The 22,909-nt window shown below is 32.5% G+C and overlaps 2 protein-coding genes and 1 pseudogene across 2 annotated transcripts; 1 reads left to right on the top strand and 2 right to left on the bottom strand.

Annotated features, from left to right (window-relative positions):
* Positions 1-2,283: 2,283 nt before the first annotated feature.
* Positions 2,284-4,094, bottom strand: LOC131647951 (cyanidin 3-O-galactoside 2''-O-xylosyltransferase FGGT1-like). Its single transcript, XM_058917761.1, has one exon. It carries the CDS (start codon positions 3,991-3,993, stop codon positions 2,614-2,616), a length of 1,380 nt encoding a protein of 459 aa, XP_058773744.1. The 5' UTR covers positions 3,994-4,094; the 3' UTR covers positions 2,284-2,613.
* A 3,986-nt stretch (positions 4,095-8,080) lies between these two features.
* LOC131653611 (cyanidin 3-O-galactoside 2''-O-xylosyltransferase FGGT1-like) lies at positions 8,081-11,333 on the top strand (annotated as a pseudogene).
* Positions 11,157-12,696, bottom strand: LOC131653612 (cyanidin 3-O-galactoside 2''-O-xylosyltransferase FGGT1-like). The gene has a single exon (XM_058923857.1). The coding sequence runs from the start codon at positions 12,694-12,696 to the stop codon at positions 11,317-11,319; it is 1,380 nt and encodes a 459-aa protein (XP_058779840.1). The 3' UTR covers positions 11,157-11,316.
* Between the last annotated feature and the right edge of the window lie 10,213 nt (positions 12,697-22,909).

A 22,909-nucleotide genomic window follows, 5' to 3' on the forward strand; every position in this document is an offset into this window, starting at 1 on the left:
TGTGCATAGGGTGGCTTTTAAAATCGCTACATTTTGTTGAGGTTTATTTGAAACCTGGGTGTCCAATACTAACTACATCGTTGGAATGGACAACAAATTCAACAAATGAGGCGAAAAATTTGCCATATCAATTTCTGGAGAGGATGGAAGAGTTCACCAAATTGAGCGAGCTTGAAAGAGAATCAAATCAGGAAAAGTTAAAGGCGGAATCAATTGTAGATTTATGCGGTATTGGATCTTTTGATGCATTTTAGATTGTAATCAATAATTATCGTCAACGATGTAATCTTGATATGATTTAATACATAAGTAATATATAACATCATCACCGATGGTGTAATTCTTGATTAAATTTTCTGGTTTGCTTATGGTTTACATTGTATGTGCTAGTATACTAGGATTCTAGTTTGATTCTGGTGCAGGTATGTTTCACATGTACATATCCGAATTAACCTCACGTTATTAAAAAAAACTCAATTAGGAATATTTTCGGATATTCATCTCCGAAGTTACCTTTTTTTTGTAAAAAAAAGTTGTGAATTTTTCGGAGATAAATATCCGAAAAGTAACCTGATGACATCATAAGGTTTCTAAGGTCCAAAGTGACCCAATGCTTGTATAAATAGGGTGTCTCTCAATCCATTTTTTCTACACAACACACAAAAACCAGAGAATGAGTTCATATTCCCACCTTGCATTTGTGTATATCATTCAATGGCGTGATGCCGCCACTTCGGTTTAGGGTCATTGACTAAACATCCTTTGCAGATCTGATATCCAAACTGAATACGCTACTGCACTTTTTAGAAACTCACAAAGTTGTCAAGCTCGAGTATCGGTAATCCTCGTTTGACAGCAAAGGGAAGGTCCATTTCACCAACTTTGAACTAAAGATGAATGAAGATTTTAAGATTATGTGCAGTATTTTTGTCTGTTATGAATCAAAGGGTCTGATTGAAGTGAATGAGAAGATTCAAAGATTCGTCGAGGATATAATCATTATGTTGCAACGTCCTGATGATAACATGTAATGTTGAATTTAATTTAATGACTATCTATGTAATGAATATTTTAATTTAATTTAATGTCATGTTGATGTTGATATTGGTTTGTTTTTTATTTAGTTCTGCCAGATTTGGGATCTACACTTTGATGCTATTTTTTTGACTTTGCATTACCGATATAGTCCGATTCAAGTGTCAGTTCAGGCATCAAGTGATTCCAGCTCCTCCCGATCACAATTGCGGAGATCGAGCTGTGACCTTCCCTAATAAGTCCAGCATCAATCATCACTGGACCAACTACCTATTGGTCCTCCCTATTTCAATGCTAAATTTGTTATTATTCTTTAGGGTATTTTTTAGCTCATGATAAATGAGAAGCTTTGAAAGGAAAATATTTGTGGGTAATGCTGGTAACACAACTCCTACCTCTAAAGACGAACTTGTCAAATACACTTAAATCATATCTTGGATCATCTTTTAGGTTGATCTCAGCATTGTTCTAAACCGTCAGCCTTACAAAAATGTAGGAATTTAAGCTTATTTGAAGAAAATCTACCAAAAATTTAGGAATGTAAACTTTTTGAAGAAATAAAAGACAATGTAGGGTAAGAACAGAAAAGTTACATTTAAGTGATGACATGAAAAAATTGATTTTCGTTTGGCGATTCTTAAACCTCCGGTTGGTTTTGAGACGATTGAGGCTGCTTTGCCAGAAGGGTTTAAAGAAAGGGTTAAGGAAAACGAGATTGTTCATAGTGGTTGAATACAACAACAATTGATTTTGGAACATTCTTCTGTTGGTTGTTTTGTAACACATTGCGGAGCAGGTTCGTTGACAGAGGGGATGATAAATATAATTGTCAGATGGTGTTGATGCCACATTTAGACAGTGATCATATCATTAATGCAAAGATTATGGGTAGGAATTTGAAGGTTGGAGTTGAAGTGAAGAAGGGTGAAGATGATGGGTTGTTCACAAAGGAAAATATTTGTGAAGCTGTGAAAATTGTGATGGATGATGAGAATGCAATTGGTAGAGAAGTTAGGACTAATCATGCCAAATTGAGGAGCCTCTTATTAAGCCATGATTTGGAGTCATTATGTGTTGATAGTTTCTGTGAGAAGCTTCAAGAATTAGTCAGGTGATTTCCTAACTAGTCGAAACTGTGTCCAACTCTAATATATTATTGTATGCTTGACTGATTTCAATAAAAAACATGCATATTCTTATCAATACGATTGGATTCTCATGAAAAGTTATGTGTATTGCTCTCTGTAGACACCTATGAAAAAATGTGTGTCCGTGTCTGAAACCGACACTGACACTTGTCTTTACGTCTATTCATTTTTCTAAATTATTAGAGGTGTCCGGTGTGCATGCTTCATAATATGTGTTGCTAGATAGGCAAAAATATAACTGTTGAGATTTTAAAATGCAATGGAGATAAATTTATAGATACCTCACAAAGTTGTTCATTCTTAAAATTCATAAAGTTACATGATCAAACTTCCTTATTTCAGAGCCGAAGTTTCATGAACAATTGATAGGGCATTCTTACTTATAATCAAACTGAATTAGAAAGATTTATTATCACTGTAACTGAAAATGCTAGACCAAATCATAAAGTTTTTGACAGAAACTATCAACACATGAAGATTCTAAATTCTTGCCAAGGAGGAAGTTTCTCATTTTGTCATGATTTTTTCTCACTTCTCTTCCAACCTCATTCTCATCATCCATCACAGTCTTCACAGCTTCACACACACTTTCTTTTGTAAACAAACCATCTTCATCACCTTTCTCAACTTCCACACCAACCTTCAACTTTGCACTCATCACTCTTGCATTTACGATATGATCACCATCTACACGTGGCAAGAACACCAACTGACAAGTATTAACAAGTCCCTCAGTAATAGAAGCAGCTCCACAGTGTGTTATGAAACATCCAACAGAAGGATGTTCCAAAATCAACTGTTGTTGAATCCAACTTCCATAAACAATCCCTTTTCCTTTAACTCTTTCACTCAACCCTTCAGGTAAAGCTTCTTCAATAGTCTCAAATCCATTAGGTGGCTTAAGGGCTGCAAGAAACGGAAAACCTGCTAACTCAAGGCCAAGCAACAGCTCTTGAAACTGATTATGCTGTAATTGACTTTCACTTCCATATGCACAAAAAACCACAGAACCATGTTTGAATTCCTTAAGCCATGCAACCCATTTTTCATCTAAAGTAGTATTTGGTGGCTCAGGTAATAGAGGGCCTGAAAGCAAAACGGGTTTTTCATAAATAGTTTGAAGATAATCAGCATATATCCCATCGATTTCTTGGCAACCTTTGAAAGCAAGCGCATCTGACAATTTTGCACCTATTCCCATACGATCGTATAATAAAACACCACTGCCAAACTCTAGTTTCCTTACTAAGTTTAGAAATTGAAGTTCGTGTGAATGCAGCTTGATGCATGTATCAGGGAACTCAGAAGGTTGTTTCGCGAGATCAATTTCAGTTAAATCTCTTCCTTGACTTTGTCTTTCTAGATTTTCAACGTAAGCTACTACTAGGGGACCCAATATCATGTATTGAAGACTTTTAATGCCAAGGTTTCTAGTTATGTTTGGTAGCCAATATTGCCAATCAAAGAAAACTATTTGTGGCTTTACCTCCTTCAAAAGAAGTTCAATTTGTTTCTGAGTTTGGTCCATGGCTGTAGCAATAAGAGGGGCTAAAGAAAAGGGTACATCAGAAGTAGTTTCAGCATTATGAGGAAGGCCATCAACATGTGGAACTGTGATAGGGAAAAAGGTAATAAGATTTGGATGAAGGTTGAGATGTTGTAACTTGTTGAGTGTGTTTTTAGGGATGAAGAATGAGATTTTGTGTCCTCTTTTTGCTAATTTGTTGGAGAGGTGAAGATATGGAGTCAAGTGTCCCATTGCAAACCATGGAAACATTGCTATGTGCAAAGGAGGAGAAGGAGCTTCCATGATTGATTCTGAATGAAATAACTACAGAGAAGTGAGTAAGTTTGGATGTGTTATGAAGATTTTATGGATGATGTATTTTGTCTACATGAGAAAGAAATAACTTCTAATAGTGTGAGGCATGGTAGGTTCCACCACTCAACTGTTGGCAAGAAAATTTGATCACACATTTGTGACTTTTGAGACCACGAGATAGCAACATGTAGCCAGCCAAGAGATGTTGGGGACCGAGAGTTAAATAAGTGTGCATAAAGAAGATTTTTGATGGGGACTATAACTATTGAAATAGTAGGCCAAAATGATACTTATAATTGAGATATTGTGACATCAGTTAGAGTACATAAAGTTTGACAATATCTCAATGCACCTCATAGATCTCGTACATATCGAACGAAATTTCATTTTTGTCTCTTATTTCCGTAGATGCACTTCTAGAAACACTTTATTTTTTTGAAAAATTTAGTTTTATCTACGGAAGCGTTAAAACATAGTGAAATTTAAGATTTTCCCAATTAATTGGGAAAAATTCGAATGTTCCGTAGATATAAAATTAATTGTTTTGAAAACATAGTGCTTCTCAAAAGACATCTACAGAAACTCGAGGACATTTTAGTCAATTCAATATTGCATATGAGACTCATAGGATGTAATGAAAAATTGTCTAAAATTTAACTTTCATCAACAAGTTCAAGCCTTTAAAAACATCTAACAAATAAAAATATTCTATCTTATTGAAAGTAAGAAACATATTTGAAATTAGAGTAGTGCTGTTTATTACAAAATATATTATAGAAAAAAAAATGCAAAAAATGTCCTTTTGATCATACTCATAGCTTTATTACCTATCCACTAAGCTACTTCAATTTTTTATCAAACAATTTCACTGCATATTTATATATTACATAACCATATTATTTATTGTAATATTTATAATATTTACAATACTTTATGGATGCAACTACATGTATATATTACATAAACATATTATTTATTGTGTTGATATAATATTGTGTTGAGTTAATTTGACAAGAAATTTTAAAAATATTTAAATACATTATTAAAGTGTGATTAGATATTTCAACTATTAATATTTGAAATATTAATAGTTGATAAATTCAATAGTCTATATATTAAATAGTTGAAATATTTAAAAAATTAATTATTTAATAAACTAAATAATTAAAATATTAATAGTTAAAATATTTAAATAACTAATTATTTAATAAATTAAATAGTTAAAAGAAACTAAACTATTTCATTTATTAAATATATCAACTATTTAATATTTCAAACATAATTAAATATATTACATAAAAATATTTCAATTACAAATTAATTATACTTATACTATTTAGTGATATCAAAAAATTAAACTATTTAATAAATAACTGAAATATTTATTAAAATGATTATTTAATGAATTAGATTATTATAATTTTAATAGTTGAAATATTAAATAGTAAAAATATAAATAATTAAAATATTAAGAGTTAAAATATTAAATAGTTAAAATATTAAAATAATATATTTAATATTTAATAAATTAATTAATCATTAATAATTAAAATATAAATAATTTGTTAAATATTAAATAAATTATTAAATATTGAAATTTAAAATATTAAAAAGTTGAAATATTTAACAAACTAAAAAGTTTAAATATTAATAGTAGAAATATTAAATAGTTCAAATATTAAATAATAATAATTTCATAATATTAATAAAATTAAAATATAATATAAAATAATAATTATGAAATTAAATTATTGAAATAAAATATAATATGAAATATTAAGTATTTTATTAAATACTAAACATATATGTAATATATATATATATATATATATATATATATATATATATATATATATATATATATATATATATATATATATATATATATATATAGACACACACATATATATATATATATATATATGTATGTATATATATATATATATATATATATATATATATATATATATGTGTGTGTCTATATATATATATATATATATATATATATATATATATATATATATATATATATATATATATATATATATATATATATATATATATATATATGAGAAGGAAAGTTTGGCCTACTGGATAGTGAGTATTATGTTATTGAAAGGGACATTTTTCAATACTTGTTGAAGACAAAATTTTTAAGCTTTTTGCATTTTAACATTTAAGATCAAAAAGTGTGTTTCTTTTTTTACAAAAATCACGGAGGTAGTGGTTGAAAACAAAGGTAGTGTTTTAAAGAATGATTTAACTTTTACCTTTTTTTTTTATTGAAATTATGGTGGTGGTTGTAAATAATGTAGTAATTTTATTCAGGAATTTCTTAATGCACTCTATGCATTATTATGACACCTTGTAAAAATACTATAATTTTTGAGATTTCAGAATTACATCTCTAGACGCACAAAACACATACAATCAATGCTGCTTTTAAGCTAGGCGTTAGATTTGTGTCTTGTTTATTTCGGACATACATTTTCTAATAGAGTACGAAGATGTATTTCTAATACTTCCTCAAGAATTTTGAAAACCAATAATTTTATGCAAGGATAAAACGGTAAAAACATCCTTAATGTGAGGGTGTCAGGTATAACTTGGAGGGTGGCAAGTTAAAAGGAAAATTTTATTTTAGTAGTGTTTATATATTCTAAGTGGGAAAGTTGGGTTGGACCCTAAGGGATATCCAATTTGTGGTTGGATGATAACACATTACCATGAAACATTACACACGAGTCCGCCGTCTCAGACGTCTGTCCGGCCGGTTTAGCTCGATTCGATCTAGTCTTGGGCTTGGGCTTTTATCCAATATTTTTTGATACTGAAATGAATTTTTTTAATATTATTATTTAATATAAATTAATTTTGTTAATTATCGTGTGTGTTGTAGTTAATTAATTATTTGTATGTTGGAATTAATTAATAATGATGTAAACATTAACATAATCCTAAATGTTGACCACGTTTTGCATTGTCTACCAAGTCACCGCTCTTCCTTGCTGACCAAGCTCCATAACGACTAGTTTTGGATCGACGCGCTCCATTTTTCTCACAATTCTTTCTCCATTCGACCCAGACCCTCAATTATAAATAGTGACCTTTCCATCACTTACAATTCACTCTAGAATTATGCATTTGAAATTATCTTTCTCTCTCTACTCTACTTCTTAAACTTTCTTTTCTATTTTCGAGTGGCTAGTCTACGCCCTCACGACTAGTGTTTTTTTACCAGAAATTGTGAGTAATTTTAACACCATCATTGACTAGTCTTTGTACCATCTGAGGATGTACTCTAGAACGATTATCTACCTTGTAAGTAGTAATCGTACAATTGAGCTGTTTTATGTAAGAGGCGGCGCGGTAGTTCAAATACTTTGTATAATTTTAAACAGTGTCAAAAAACATTTTAAAGAGAGCGATCTAATCCGCAACTCAATCCGATAACTTGTTTTGTGGCTGCTTTTCAAAATTGTGAAACAACACGTGGATGAACGTCAAAGGAGAAAAGAAAGGAAAAACAAGATGGAGACCACGATTTTCTGAACACACCTTCATTTATTTTTTTGTTTGAAATATATTTTCCATCTCATAATGATCCATTTGTAAAAAATAGTGTCTTAAAATGAGTAATTCATTTCAATTTTTAATATATTTTTTCTAATTCTACCTTCTAATAAATAAAAAAATTCATCATTTGAATATATGATAAAAATACTATAATAAAAATAATGTTTTTCTTACTATTATACACTTTTTCTAATATCAATGAAATAGTGAACTGAGTCACTAATCATAGAACGATGGAGTATTAAGATAATTGTGGGACGACGGAGTATCAACTACCTAACTAATAATAAAACATAAAACCAAACACCCAAAATTACCCTTAATGAAAATAATAATTACTCTTACAAAAGCCCTTTATTGTAATTTACTAAATCAAAGTTTTATTCCCACCAATCACATATCCCCATTCCTCCAAATGACACTCTCTTTTCATATTCCTTTTCATTATTTCTTAATATACTTATTGACCATTGGGTTTTTCCCTCCAACCATTCAAAACCCAAAAACCTTTCCATTTCCCACACTTCTCTTTCTCCCCCCTGTCATATCACGTTCTCTCTTTCTTTCTTATTCCCCCGCTATCTCTCCTCCTTCAACATTCAAACCCTAAAATCACGGTCATCTCCTTGCTCCCTCATCTCCGCTTCTCCTCTTTCAAACCCTAAATCTCCGATTTTCCCTTTCTTCGATCCAAACCGCGGTTTGGTGTGGTTGTTGTGTGAACCAAGAGTGAGTCGGTGATGATTGTTGAAACATAGTGGTTGGAGGGAGTATCTGTGACCGCAAAAATTGAGAGAAGACAAAGGGTTGGTACAGTGGATGTTTGTTGATTTTCGATTCAGATTAGAGAAACAAGGAAGAGGAAGTAGTTGTTGTGTTGTACTGAGACATGGGTGAAGGCATGCTGTTGTTGTTGCTATACATCGGTAGAGAACAGGTTCGATTAATCTAGATGAATGCTTGTAACTTTGATTTGTGTTTATATTCTTACAATATTTCTCTATAATTCTTGTGAAACCCTTTTGCAATGTTGAAAATAATGGAAATAGAGGTGTAATACAAAGCTTGTATATTAAGTTTGGGATACTAAGAATAGCAGCTTGGTGATTCTTTTCTCTTGGTATTTATTTTAATTATTTGTTTTGATAACAGGAAAATAATGTTAATGCTAAATGCATTCTTGGTCGTTGGTCTTCATACATGCAGATGGAGCTTTGTCTTAATCCAGAGTTGGTCAAGAAATGGAAAAGGATGTTAAAGAAGGAACCTGTGAAAGGAAGGTAGCATTCAAATCCTTCAAATGCAGTTGAAGTGACGTTTTTGAAGAATCTCATAGAAGAATTTTTGGAGGTCTCAATTTGTTAAGAATTTCTGGAGGTCTCAATTTTGTCAAGAAATATCGTTTTTTAGAGCAACCCATATTTTTTCTTGGAAGTAGAAGTCTGAATTTCTTGATATTTTTTTCTTCTACTAGATTCACATGTTTTTTCCCAAAGACAGTTGTCTGGTGAGGATGATGAAGTAATTGATGAAATTGCTTCCTGCCAAGTCGTTGTCAAATTTCGCAGACATTATTTCTAGATGTGTTCAGGTAAGCTACTCAGTCTAAAGATCAAAATTTCCTGCTGTAGACCCTAAACTACAATGTTTGTCAATGTTTGTACAGGTTCACGACCTGCTATAGACCAGACATTTGCAGAGTTAATAACAGATATATTTATGTATTCATGCCGACTCAAACGTGCTGCCATAGTATTGCTTGATGAACCTTCAAACTCATGTTTGGACCTTTGCTGGCCATTGCTGGAAGTTATGGGAAGTGGAGGAAAGGAGGAATCTGCTAGAGGTTTAGAGCCATGTCCTAAGGCCTGAAGGTATCTTGAAGTTGATTCAGAACCTGCAGTAGCTAATGATTCAAATGGACTAATGATGGAATCATTATTTGCAGCCATGGATTCAGACAAAGTAACCATGGATGCTCCTCCTCCTCCTCCTCCTCCTCCTCCTCCTCCTCCTCCTCCTCCTCCTCCTCTGCACATAGCAATGTTTCCATAGTTTGCTATGGGACACTTAACTCCATTTCTTCACCTCTTTAGCCAAAAGGGGACACAGAATCTCATTCTTCATTCCCAAAAACACACAAACCAAACTGGAACGATTCAACAATTATCCAAACCTCATCACTTTTTCCCTCTCAATGTTCCTCATGTCAAAGGTCTTTCCTTTGGTGCCGAAACAACTTCAGATGTTTCTCTGTCTTTAGCTCCCTTCATCATGACAGCAATGGATCAAACCTAATCCCAAATTGAACTTCTCCTCACTCAACTAAACCCTAAAATTGTGTTCTTTGATTTCTCCTTTTGGTTACCAAAATTTGCTCAAACTTTAGGAATCAAGTCTTTTCAATACTTCATTGTTAGTCCACCAACAGTTTCATATGTTGCATCTCCACCAAGGATGTTTGAAGGTACAAACTTTTACTTGACTGAATTTGATTTTATGAAACCCCCAAAAGGTTAGCCTATTTCATCCTTTAATCCTTATTCTCATGAAGCAAAGCACCTTACTTTAAAGAGAAAATTGGAATTTGGAATTGGGGTTCTTTTCTATGACAGGCTATATAATGGTTTGAACTTAACTGATGCAATTGGGTTTAAAGGGTGTAGAGAAATTGAAGGGCCTCATGTTGATTACATTGAAGAACAGTTTGGTAAGCCTGTTCTTCTTTCAGGACCTGTTTTACTGGAACCACCAAAAACTGTTTTGTACGAAAAATGGGTTATTGGCTTGGAGGATTTAAGGATGGTTCAGTAGTTTATTATGAACTTGGAAGTGAATCGAAATTAACACAAGAACAGTTTCATGAATTGTTATTAGGACTTGAGTTAGCAGGTTATCCATTTTTGGCAATTCTTAAACCTCCTGTTGGTTTTGAGACAGTCGAGGATGCTTTGCCAGAAGGGTTTATAAATGAGGTTAAGGAAAAAGGGATTGTTCATAGTGGTTGGATACAACAGCAACTGATTTTGGAACATTCTTCTGTTGGTTGTTTTGTAACACACTGCGGGGCTGGTTCGTTGACAGAGAGGATGGTGAATAATTGTCAGATGGTGCTGATGCCACAATTAGATAGTGATCATATCATTAATACAAAGATTATGGGTAGGGAATTGAAGGTTGGAGTTGAAGTGAAGAAGGGTGAAGATGATGGGTTGTTCACAAAGGAAAATATTTGTGTAGCTGTGAAAATTGCGATGGATGATGAGAATGCAATTGGTAGAGAAGTTAGGACTAATCATGCCAAAGTGAGGAGCCTCTTATTAAGCCATGACCTGGAATCATCTTGTGTTGATAGTTTCTGTGAGAAGCTTCAAGAACTAGTTAGGTGATTTCCTAACTAGTGGAAACTGTATCCTACTCTAATATATTGTTGTATTCACATGCATATTCTTATCAATCTGATTGGATTCACATGAAAAGTCATGTATATTGCTCTCTGTAAACACCTATGAAAATTGGTGACATTAATTAGGCAAGCATTACTCTTATTCTAAAGAATAAAGCTTCACAACAGATATAGTCATTTACTACCTATTGCATTATGTAATGTCAATTATAAAGCTATCTCTAAAATTATAGCGCATAGATTACGTTATATGTTATGTCTTGTGTGATAGGGCTTTCTTATAACCAAACTGAATTAGAAAGATTTATTATCACTGTAACTGAAAAATGCTAGACCAAATCATAAAGTTTTTGACAGAAACTATCAACACATGAAGATTCTAAATTGTTGCCAAGGAGGAAGTTTCTCATTTTGTCGTGATTTTCTCTCACTTCTCTTCCAATCTCATTCTCATCATCCATCACAGTCTTCACAGCTTCACACACACTTTGTTTTGTAAACAATCCATCTTCATCTCCTTTCTCAACTTCCACGCCAACCTTAAACTTTGCACTCATCACTCTTGCATTCATGATATGATCAGAGCCAACAAGTAGCAACAAAACTAACTGGCACGTGTTAACGAGCCCCTCGGTTATAGAAGCAGCTCCACAGTGTGTTATGAAACATCCAACAGAAGGGTGTTCTAAAATCAGTTGTTGTTGAATCCAACTTCCATAAACAATCCCTTTTCCTTTAACTCTTTCGCTGAATCCTTCAGGTAAGGCTTCCTCAATAGACTCAAATCCATTAGGTGGCTTAAGTGCAGCAAGAAATGGAAAACCTGTTAACTCAAGACCAAGCAACAATTCTTGAAACTGATTATGTTCTAATGGACCTTCACTTCCGTAAGCACAGAAAACCACAAAACCGTGTTTGAATCCCTTAAGCCACGCAACCCATTTTTCATCTAAACTAGTATTTGGTGGCTCAGGTAAGAGAGGACCTGAAAGCAGAACAGGTTTTCCAAAAACAGTTTCAATGTAATCAGCATAGGATCCATCAATTTCATTGCAACCTTTGAAACCAATTGCATCTGCCAAGGTCGTGCCTATGTGCAAACGATCGAAGAAAGAAACACCACTTCCAAATACAATTTTTCTTGTTGAAGCTAGGTATCGAAGTTCGTGTGATTGAAACTTGATGCATGAATCAGGGAATCCGGACGGTGGTTTCGTAAAATCAACTTCTGTTAACCCTCTTCCTTGACTTTGTTTTTGTAAACTTCCAAGATAAGCTGTTGATATTGGAGTCAATATAATGTACTGGAGGGTTTTGATGCCAAGTTTTTGGGTCAGGTTTGGGAGCCAATATTGGAAATCAAAGAAAACTATTTGTGGCTTTAGTTCATTTAGAAAAAGTTCAATTTGATTCTGAGTTTGGTCCATGGCTGTAGCAATAAGAGGGACTAAAGAAAAGGGTACATCTGAAGATGTTTCAGCATTATGAGGAAGTCCATCAACATGAGGAACATTGAGAGGGAAAAAGGTGATGAGGTTTGGATTAAGGTTGAGATGTTCTAGTTTGGTTTGTGTATTTTTAGGTATGAAGAATGAGATTTTGTGTCCCCTTTTGGCAAGTTTGTTGGAGAGGTGAAGAAATGGAGTTAAGTGTCCCATAGCAAACCATGGAAACATTACTATGTGCAAAGGAGGAGAAGGTGAATCCATGGTTAATTTGATAATGAATGGATTGAACCAGAGACACAACTATACAAATACTACCATATTATAAACTGTTTTAGCAATTTGATGCATAATGTTCCATCACAAAATTGATATATAATGAAAATTCTGTTAGTTGTTTCCTTGATCGGTGGATTTGAATATTATTGTAATAATTTTTATTTTGTTGAATAAGAGACATATGAGTCTGTCATACTAATCAAATTTTTTACTCAAACAAATCCCTCACCCTAAGATTTTCAAGTTATTTTATGTCTATTGATACCATTTTAATATTCGACAAGTTTGATCATCTAATATTTAATTGTTTCTTTTTAGTTTATAATTTTAAGATGTAATATTATGTCCATTGGTACCATTTTTAATATTCCATTACACAAGTTTGGTCATCATATATTTACTTGTTTCTTTTTAATCTATAATTTTAAGATGCTATAATTTTGTCCTATATGTTATTTTTAATAAGCTAAACTTATATTGATGCATTATGAACATTTTGTGAATATGCATATCCATATGAAAAAGACAAATAATTCTACAAAACATGGGACAGGGTAGATGTTATACTAATTAATTAATTAATTATGGATTGACATAATTAATTATTAATAAATTTGTTCCCACAAGAATACTCATTAAAAACTCTTCTTATACAGGTCTGAAAGAGAAATAATGGGTAACTTAACGTGTAACTTCTCTTTTAGAAGTTGAGTCTGACTTCATCGTATCTTGAACCTCTCTTTTATGCTTCCTTGTGGCCACCTGACGGAGACAAAGACAATAATTGTCATCACTCATCAACATGAATATTCATGGTCATTAATCTGATTCATAAATGATATTTACTACACTCTGAAAACAATTTTGAGTATGTTGATATCTTGCAATAATGACCGATAAATAATTGTTTATTGAAATCTCGCCTAAGGAAGCTTTAAACTCGTCAAGTGTCTATAAATGGACTATGTTATTCTTGGCCATGGCCATAATTCGACCATGATATTTTTGGAATATACACAGTCTCACAAGCATGAGGCTTAGTGGGACGAGATGCTTAAGGAGAAAGTCATATGGGAAATTTGATTATTCTACACGAACGAAAACTCTAAATCCTACCATCGTAAATTCTCGGGATGAACTCAACCCTCCAAGCATGAGACCCAACGAGGTGAGATGCTCTAGTATTCTTTTATGGAGCTTTTAAAACACCAGTTGCAGTAGGAAGACCCCCTGACCCAGGGGAAAACATATGTCCTTTTTTGCTTTATAGTGCCACAAGAAGCAACAGAGGTAGAGGAAAAGGTCAATTCTCACTCAATGTTCCTCTAGTAAGGCACCATCACCAGCACGCATGAGAAAAGGCCAGGAGAAAGTCATATGTGAAATTCGACCATTACACAGGAATCGAAATTCAAATCTGACCATTGTAAATTCTCAGGATGTACACATCTCCTAAGCATAAAGCCCAATGGGATGAGACGCTCAAGGAGAAAGTCATATGTGGCGTGGATCATGTATGACTCCATTAATGTTTAAATCCTTTTTTTTTTTCGGGCTACTGTCTGCCTATAAAATCTTAGTCTTTTGCGTATAAGAAATGACTTAATGCTAAATGATTTTTTTATTGGGACTTAAAGTACACTTCTTGTCATCATTACACTTATCTGTTAGGTTTTCTAGCTTCTAATTATGATGTATATCTAATGTGCTTTTAAATAGTGATTATCCATTTCAAACCATTCATTACCTCTTTCCAAAACTTATGAAATTAGTTCCATCTCCATCCACACTTCTGTTTACGAGTTTTGCGTGTCTAGTTTCACGAAAAAAATCCTCTCAACTCTTCAAGGCTCCCCCCTCTCTCTCTCTCTCTCTCTTCCTACTTCAGGTGTTTTTTTTTTCATTTTTATTCTTTGTTTAACACTTCGAATGGTCATGATTCATCAGCGTCATGATTGGGGGAGGGTAATTTCCCCTAAAGCTATTTTGGAGAGAGATGGAATGTGGCAACAGTGCGGGGAAACGTCTAAACCTGATATGGAAAAAGTGAATTAGGATTTTGTGGAGAGAAAGATGTATGGCGTCTTTGTTAACATTGAAGTTGCATTGCATGTCTCTGACACCTTAAGGGTTATTGTTTTGATTGTTTGTCTTTTAATCTTTTGGTGTTTTTATTTATTTTTGGTATTGAGTCACCTCATCAATTGTGCATATATGGATTGTTTTTTAAATTTGTGTTTAAGCATGCATAAATCAGAGTGTATGCTCTAAGTTTAATCAATATGCTTTAAGTCATTCTATTGAGTTCAGAGATCAATCACATTATTCATCTGATTTGAATCAAATCTCCAGGGAGTTAAAGGAATTATTTCCTGATTTCATGAATAGAGTCACACATTTCCTCACACAAACTGCACACTAAGTGACTAGAATCACAAGACTATTTGACTTGAATCACACTAAACTGAAGGATTTCCATTTTTATTTTGGAATTTTAACTCGAATCATAAATATTCATGGCTCAAATAATAAGACTCTAATCATAGATTGTGTAAATTCTCAAGTTAGTTCGTGGTATCCTGTGTAAAACCTTGTTTCAGTTCGAGATCAACTTGCTATCAAAATCTCAAGTTTGTTTGTGGTTATCCTGTGTAAGATCTAGGTCGGTTCATAAGATCATACCAGTTTAAAAGCTTGTTAAGGTTTGAGATATGCCAGGTATTAAATGTCATAGGTTTGTGGTCAGCTTGTCAAAACCCCGATTCGGTTCGTGAGCTCAGCCCGGATTAAAAACTCTCTTGGTTCGAGATAAGCCCGTATAAAATCTCGATTCAACTTGGATACTAACTGCTTCAAGTTTTTGTTTGAAAATAAGAATAACCAATTCAATACGTCGTTTGGAAGGAAGACTAACCGCTTCTCTCCATGTATGCTGTTTGGTTGGAAGTTAGCCAAAAAATTAGCTCTCCTTGTATAAGTGGGTTCGAGAGGTCAACCTACTAAAACCTCTTAAGTTTATTAGATACTCTCAAGGTCAAATATTGGGGACATGACTAAGTCTTCTTGACTGAAACTGTATAATTCCAATTGTTTTCTCTCTTCCCTTAGCTTTTACTTTCCGCACTCATTCTTAATTTCTGTTGCTAATTTCTAAAATCTTTTAAAATTATTTTAATCTCTTAAAATGATCCTAAAGTTTTTCAAACTACCATTTTTTAAAACACACAATTCACTCTCTCATGTGTGTAGTCATATGTCCGACAGTAATTTCCCCTTAAGGAATAAAGGATCTTCTAGAAGAAGTCCAACAATGTATTACCCCTTAGGGCAACAAGGATCTTCTATTGGAAATTCAGCAATGAATTATCCCATACAGTAGTAAAAATCTTCCAAGTCTTTGAACTTAATCTCCATAACATCCATGCTTATGATATATTTTGATCCTTCAAAATCCATCACTTATTATAACCCTTCGCCCCTTCAAGATAATCAATTAAGACACTCTTCATAGCCCTAGCATAAAATTTTATTTTTTTATAAGAGCAAATGACAAAGCTAAAAAAAATCAAATTTAAGTAGTGTACTTGTTTCCCGCTCCAAACTTCCATAGGTGTTTTGAAGTTTATTCTCGTAGATGGAGATGTGTTAATCAAGTAAGTTATTGTAGCAACAACTTCACCCCAGAAACTCTTTGGTAACCCATCTCTCAAAAACATGCATCCCACTCTCTCCAAAATGGTTATATTCGTGCGTTTAGGTAAGCCATTTTTATTGAGGTGTTCCAACAATAGTAATATGCTTGTTGATACTATGTTTCTTGCAAAATTTATTAAAATGCTCCCAAAGAAACTTCGGGCTATTTGATGTTAAATATGGTCAAGGTACAAAATTCTAGAAAAATAACCGAGTACCAATTTATGGTCGCTTGGAGAGAAATTTTGGTATCATGATTTCTATCCGAAAATATAATTTTAATGTTGATAAATACCACTTTTATACAAATTAGAATTGAGAAAAGCTATATAATTTATTACCCCGTTAGTTAAAGATTGTATGCACCATATTCAACCTCCAACTCCAAGGTGCATGACTATCCACTCTAGTTGCATGTCTCTCTGATGATATATTTAGCCTCAAATCTGCTTATGATGTTCTTGACTCCTATCCTAAAAATTTCCATAATGATTTCTTTGTTTCAAGTTGTTTGGAAATGGAGATGTCCAACTTCTATGTGTACTATACTATAAAAAATGGCGCATATAAAACTTCTCACTAATGAAAACAATCCTGAAGAGGTATGCCTCCTGATAACTTATGTCCTAGATTTAATCTTGCACTAAAATCTATCATGCATCATCCAACCTGATTATTGAAACAAACTTTTCTGCTTAAGTACTCTTGCATGGTTGGAATTGAACCCATCATCCAACAATTTAGGTAACATTATACTCCTCTTGCGTCGCAGGAATAAAAACGTTCATCCAACAATTTGGCAACATAGAAGCAAATTAAATTTCTCCTCATTCAACTAATTCGTAAAATTGTTTTTTTGCTGTTAATGTCATCTTTTGACTCAAATATTTTCAATACTTCATTGTTAGTCTATCAACATTTTCATTTACTACATCTCCATCAAGGATATGTAAATTTGATTGACTTTAATCTTATGAAACCCCCAAAAGGTACCCTATGTCGTTCTTCAATCTTTATTCTATGATAAGATCTCTACTAGAACTGATAGATCATTCTTATTTATAATCTAAAGCCATGATTTTGTTCTAATGGACCTTTACTTCCGTATGCACAGAAAACCACAGAACCATGTGTGAATCCCTTAAGCCATGATTCCCATTTGCATATTCATACCTAAAGATATTTGTAAAATATACGTTGATCAAAGAACAAACGACAATAATGATTGCGTGTTAGGGTTGAATGGTTTGTCAGCAATACTGATGATAACGTGTTAGAGTTGAATGATTTCTCAATGATAGCAATGAAATGGAAAAATGACAACTAAGTAGACAAGTTAAGTTGTCTTTTATGTTTCTTAATAACACATTTCACCACAATTGTTTGAAATAACCGGAATGATATCAGAGTTATTTAATTAAATTTTATAAAAAGCGTCAGTTTTTAATAATTAAAAATATTTAAAAATAAATGAAAAAATATATCACAACGGTTAGAACGACCAACTGTCGAAAAATATGAAATATTTTCATACTAAAAAAAAAAATGGCGCCACTATATAAACGAAATTAAAAAAAGTAACAAAAATCATCACCGTAGATATAAACAACGATAAAGAATTACATTAATATCTAATTTAAAAATAAATTATAAAAAAATGTACCATTATATTATTAAAGGAAACACAAATGTGTCGAATCCATGAAATTTAGATACTTTCATCATGGTTTTTATATCTAATATATTTTTAATTAAAAAATAATTAAAACCATCCCACTTATTATGAAAAATGAAGATAGCAATTATTTTGCGATAAATATGGAAAATTTAACATAAATAAGATAACAATTATGTTATAATTTTTTAGATAATAGTTGATTAATTGATTTTTCTTTAGTAAATTTTTTAAACGATCTTTAGGATTTTTTTTGGAATAAAATTTCTCCTTATAATTATATTTTTTAAATAAAAATCTTATCGATTCATCGTATCAAACATAGATACAAAATCTAGTTTCTTTTTTTACTAGGTACATTTTTTTTATTAGGTGCATTTTTTTTATTAGGATACAAAATCTAGATTTAAACGCTAACAAATTAAAACAAACCCAAACAAATTATCTTCCTATCCATAAAGCAATTCCAACAATATCATATCGAAAAATAAGCAATTTCAAAAAACAAACTCTTTCCTCCTACTTCTCCTCATCTATAAATAGGGTTCCATCCATATGAAAAAAGAGCACACAATAAATCTATAGAGATATAAAACTGAAGCTTTTAGAAGAAGAAAAACCACCATGTCTCCCTCCTTCTCTACACAATCACCATCTGCAGAAGCAACTCTTTACTATTATGATCAATATGAACACCTTCAAAGCATGATGAAGTATAATCTAGAGATGCAATGCCCGAAACTCAAGTCTAGCGATCAATTCAATTTTTATATCAAAGTTATTTCTCGGTCAGTTGATTCTAATTCGGTTACACACCTTGACACATTGCTCCACAATTATCATGAAGTGAGTTGCAAGAGATTCTTTCAAGAAGGTGAAGATTGGATTCAATCTATCTTGTGTCATCCCGACTTTTCATCTAAATCACTTGAGGGGCTAACAAAGAGGATAGTTCAAAAAATTCTTGAATTGTTCGATTTTGATCAAGTGTTTGATTCTGATCTTACTAATGAAATTGGAGATTGTGTTTCTCATCGGTTCATTTTGCATCTTAAATTTGTCGTTGAGAAATAATTAGATAGGAAATTATTTACATATCAAAATCTAGTATTATTTACTCTATGTTGATTATTTTCTTGAATGCAAATTTTTAGTTAATATAAATATTTTGGACCTGTTTAATATGATTAATTTTCATTAGTTTATTTTATGATTAAATATATTTTATAAATTCATATAATTAAAATAGAGTTGCTTGATGATGATATTATACTAATTTCTCATATGAAATATTTGATATTATTTTCTTCTTTACATTGTAATTGATCTCAATGATAGATGGAATGGGATTGTGCTTGAAGTTTATGCATGATTTGGTTTTGATGAGAGATTGTTTGATTTTGATTTTGCTAATGAAGTTGGAACTTATGACTCTCTTTGATTTACTTTGCAACTTAGAATTGTCGTCTAGATATAATTTAAATATGGAATGTTTTTTTTTTTTTTTAAATTTTGTTAGTAATTGATTTTTTTTAAAAGAAAAACTCTTAGCAATTTATTTGAACAATCGTTAACATTATTTGATGAAAAGTTATCTTTAGGGTCCGTTTGGTTGGGGGGTTTTGGAGGGGAGGGGAGGGAATATTTTAATTTAAGTATGTTTGGTTCAATTTTTTATGAGGGGAGGGGAGGGGATTGAAGGTAATCAGATTCTCTCCTGAAGTAACTTTTCGTTCCCCCCAAATCGGAGGGATTTGGAGGGGAGGGGAGGGAGAGGAGTTATGATAAAATCTATTTTTCTATATTGACAAAATTACCCTCACTTTTTAATTAAAATCTTAAATTATTTTTAATATATATTATACGTTAATTTTTATCGTCTTATTAGAATTCCTCCATTTTTTTACGGTAACTCCATTATTTTATATTAATATAGTGACTCGACTTTCTTCATTTTTTCATGTGTTTTATTATATACATTTTGATTTATTATTTTGTAAGATCTTAATTGTTTTATAAGTTATTGTGTTGTATTACATATTTTTATATATAATTGTAGTATATGAGCTATATATGGAATTAGATGGATCATCAAGATGATAAAATAATTCATCTGATCATGGATCATATGATTATTGTATGAAATTTATCAATATTTTATTTACGCTTTAATATATTTTAAAGTATTTGAAATAGTAAATATTTTGTGTTTCATTGTCTATATTGTTTATGAATTTGCAAAAAAAAAAACATCACTTTGTTTTTATTTGATTTAGCGTGAGTGTTATACTATTTTAAGGGTTAAAAGGTAAATTAGTTTTAAAATTCCTACCCTCTCCTCCTGAACCAAACATATTTTTAATTAAAAATTCGCCCTCCCCTTCCCTCCCTCTCATTTGAACCAAACATCCTTTTAATTAAAATACCTCCCCTCCCCTCCCTTCCCCTTTATTAAATTCCCTCCCCTCCGTTGAACCAAACAGACCCTTAGGATACTATTTAAATTAATCATTCTATCAATAATAATAATAATAATAATATGAGGAGGGTTATATTTACTCCAAGAGTAAGTTATCAACACTTACTCCCCATCTTGACCATTAATTATTTTCAATCTAATGGTTAAAATTAATGAGTAAATAAATATGGAGAGAGAAAATCAATACTCATTAATTTTAACCATTAGATTGAGAAGAATTAATGGTCAAGATAGAGAGTAAGTGTTGATAACTTACTCTTGGAGTAAATATAACCCTCCTCAATATGAGGAGGGTTATATTTACTCCAAGAGTAATAATAATAATAATAATAATAATTGTGCGAATTGGATCGAACTCTAGTGTGTCGAAAGGTAGCTTCTGGTTCGACAAAAATTGTGTCGAAGACGTACATACTGTAGTCGATGATGTGAAGATCGATGATGAAGATCAAGCGCTGCTACTGTTGTGTGCTTTGCCTACAACACATGCTCACTTCAAAGAAACTCTCTTGTATGGAAGGGAGTCCCTGGCCTTTGAAGAAGTTCAATCAGCCCTGTATTCTAAGGACTTGAACGAACGAAAGGAGCATAAACCTTCGACTGCTGGTGAAGGTTTGGCTGTTGAAGGAAAATTCTTGCGAAAGGATAGTAAGTTCGACAAGAAAAAGGGAAAAAGTCAGCAGAAGTCTTACAGTGGCGAAGCATTTGGCATTCGATGCTATCATTGTAAGAAGGAGGGTCACACAAGAAAGGTGTGCCTTGAATGCGTGAAAGATCATGGATGTAAGGATAATGGCAATGCAACCATTGTTCAAGATGATTTTGAATCATCTGATGTTCTTGTGGTTTCAAGTGGTGATTCTAGTAAGGAGTGGATTATGAATTCAGGTTGCACTTGGCACATGACTCCAAACAATGACTTGTTCAAGGAATTATGTGATCAAGATGGTGATCTGTATTACTGGGAAACAACAAAGCTTGCAAGATTGCAGGTGTTGGATCTGTGAGATTCAAGCTCTATGATGAGATAAGCCCGTATGAAATCTCGGTTCAACTTGGATACTAACCGCTTCAAGTTGTTGTTTGAAAATAAGAATAACCAATTCAATACGTCGTTTGGAAGAAAGACTAACTGCTTCTCTCCTCTGTACGCTGTTTGGTTGGAAGTTAGCCAAAAAATTAGCTTTCCTTGTATAAGGGGGTTCGAGAGTTCAACCTACTAAAACCTCTTAAGTTTATTAGATACTCTCAAGGTCAAATCTTGGGGACATGACTAAGTCTTCTTGATTGAAACTGTATAATTCCAATTGTTTTCTCTCTTCCCTTAGCTTTTACTTTCCGCTGCTAATTTCTAAAATCTTTTAAAATTATTTTAATCTCTTAAAATGATCCTAAAGTTTTTCAAACTACCTTTTTTTAAAACACACAATTCACTCTCTCGTGTGTGGAGTCATATGTCCGACAATAATTTCCCCTTAAGGAATAAAGGATCTTCTAGAACAAGTCCAACAATATATTACCCCTTAGAGCAACAACGATCTTCTAATGGAAATTCAGCAATGTATTATCCCATAGAGCATCAAAGATCTTCCAAGTCTTTGAACTTAATCCCCATAACATCCATGCTTATGATATATTTTGATCCTTCAGAATCCATCACTTATTATAACCCTTCACCCCTTCAAAATAATCAATTAAGACACACTTCACAGCCCTAGCATCAAATTTTATTGTTTTATACGAGCAAATAACAAAGGTAAAAAAAATGAAATTTGAGTAGTCTACTCGTTTCCCGCCCCAAACTTCCATAGGTGTTTTGAAGTTTATTCTCGTGGATGGAGATGTGTTAATCAAGTAAGTTGTTATAGCAACAACTTCACCCCAGAAACTCTTTGGCAACCCATCTCTCAAAAACACGCACCTCACTCTCTCCAAAATGGTTATATTTGTGCGTTTAGGTAAGCCATTTTTGTTAAGGTGTTCCAACAATGGTTATATGCCTCTTGATACTATGTTTCTTGCAAAACTTATTAAAATGCTCTGAAAGAAACTTCGGGCTATTTGATGTTAAATATGGTCAAGGTACAAAATTCTAGAAAGATAACCGAGTACCAATTTATGGTCGCTTGGAGAGAAATTTTGGTATCATGATTTCTATCCGAAAATATAATTTTAATGTTGCTAAATACCACTTTTATACAAATTAGAATTGAGAAAAGCTACATAATTTATTACCCCGTTAGTTAAAGATTGTATGCACCATATTCAACCTCCAACTCCAAGGATGCATGTCTCTCTGATGATATATTTAGTCTCAAATCTGTTTATGATGTTCTTGACTCCTATCCTAA

Source organism: Vicia villosa, linkage group LG2, assembly GCF_029867415.1.
Source record: "Vicia villosa cultivar HV-30 ecotype Madison, WI linkage group LG2, Vvil1.0, whole genome shotgun sequence".
Classification (NCBI taxonomy): domain Eukaryota; kingdom Viridiplantae; phylum Streptophyta; class Magnoliopsida; order Fabales; family Fabaceae; genus Vicia; species Vicia villosa.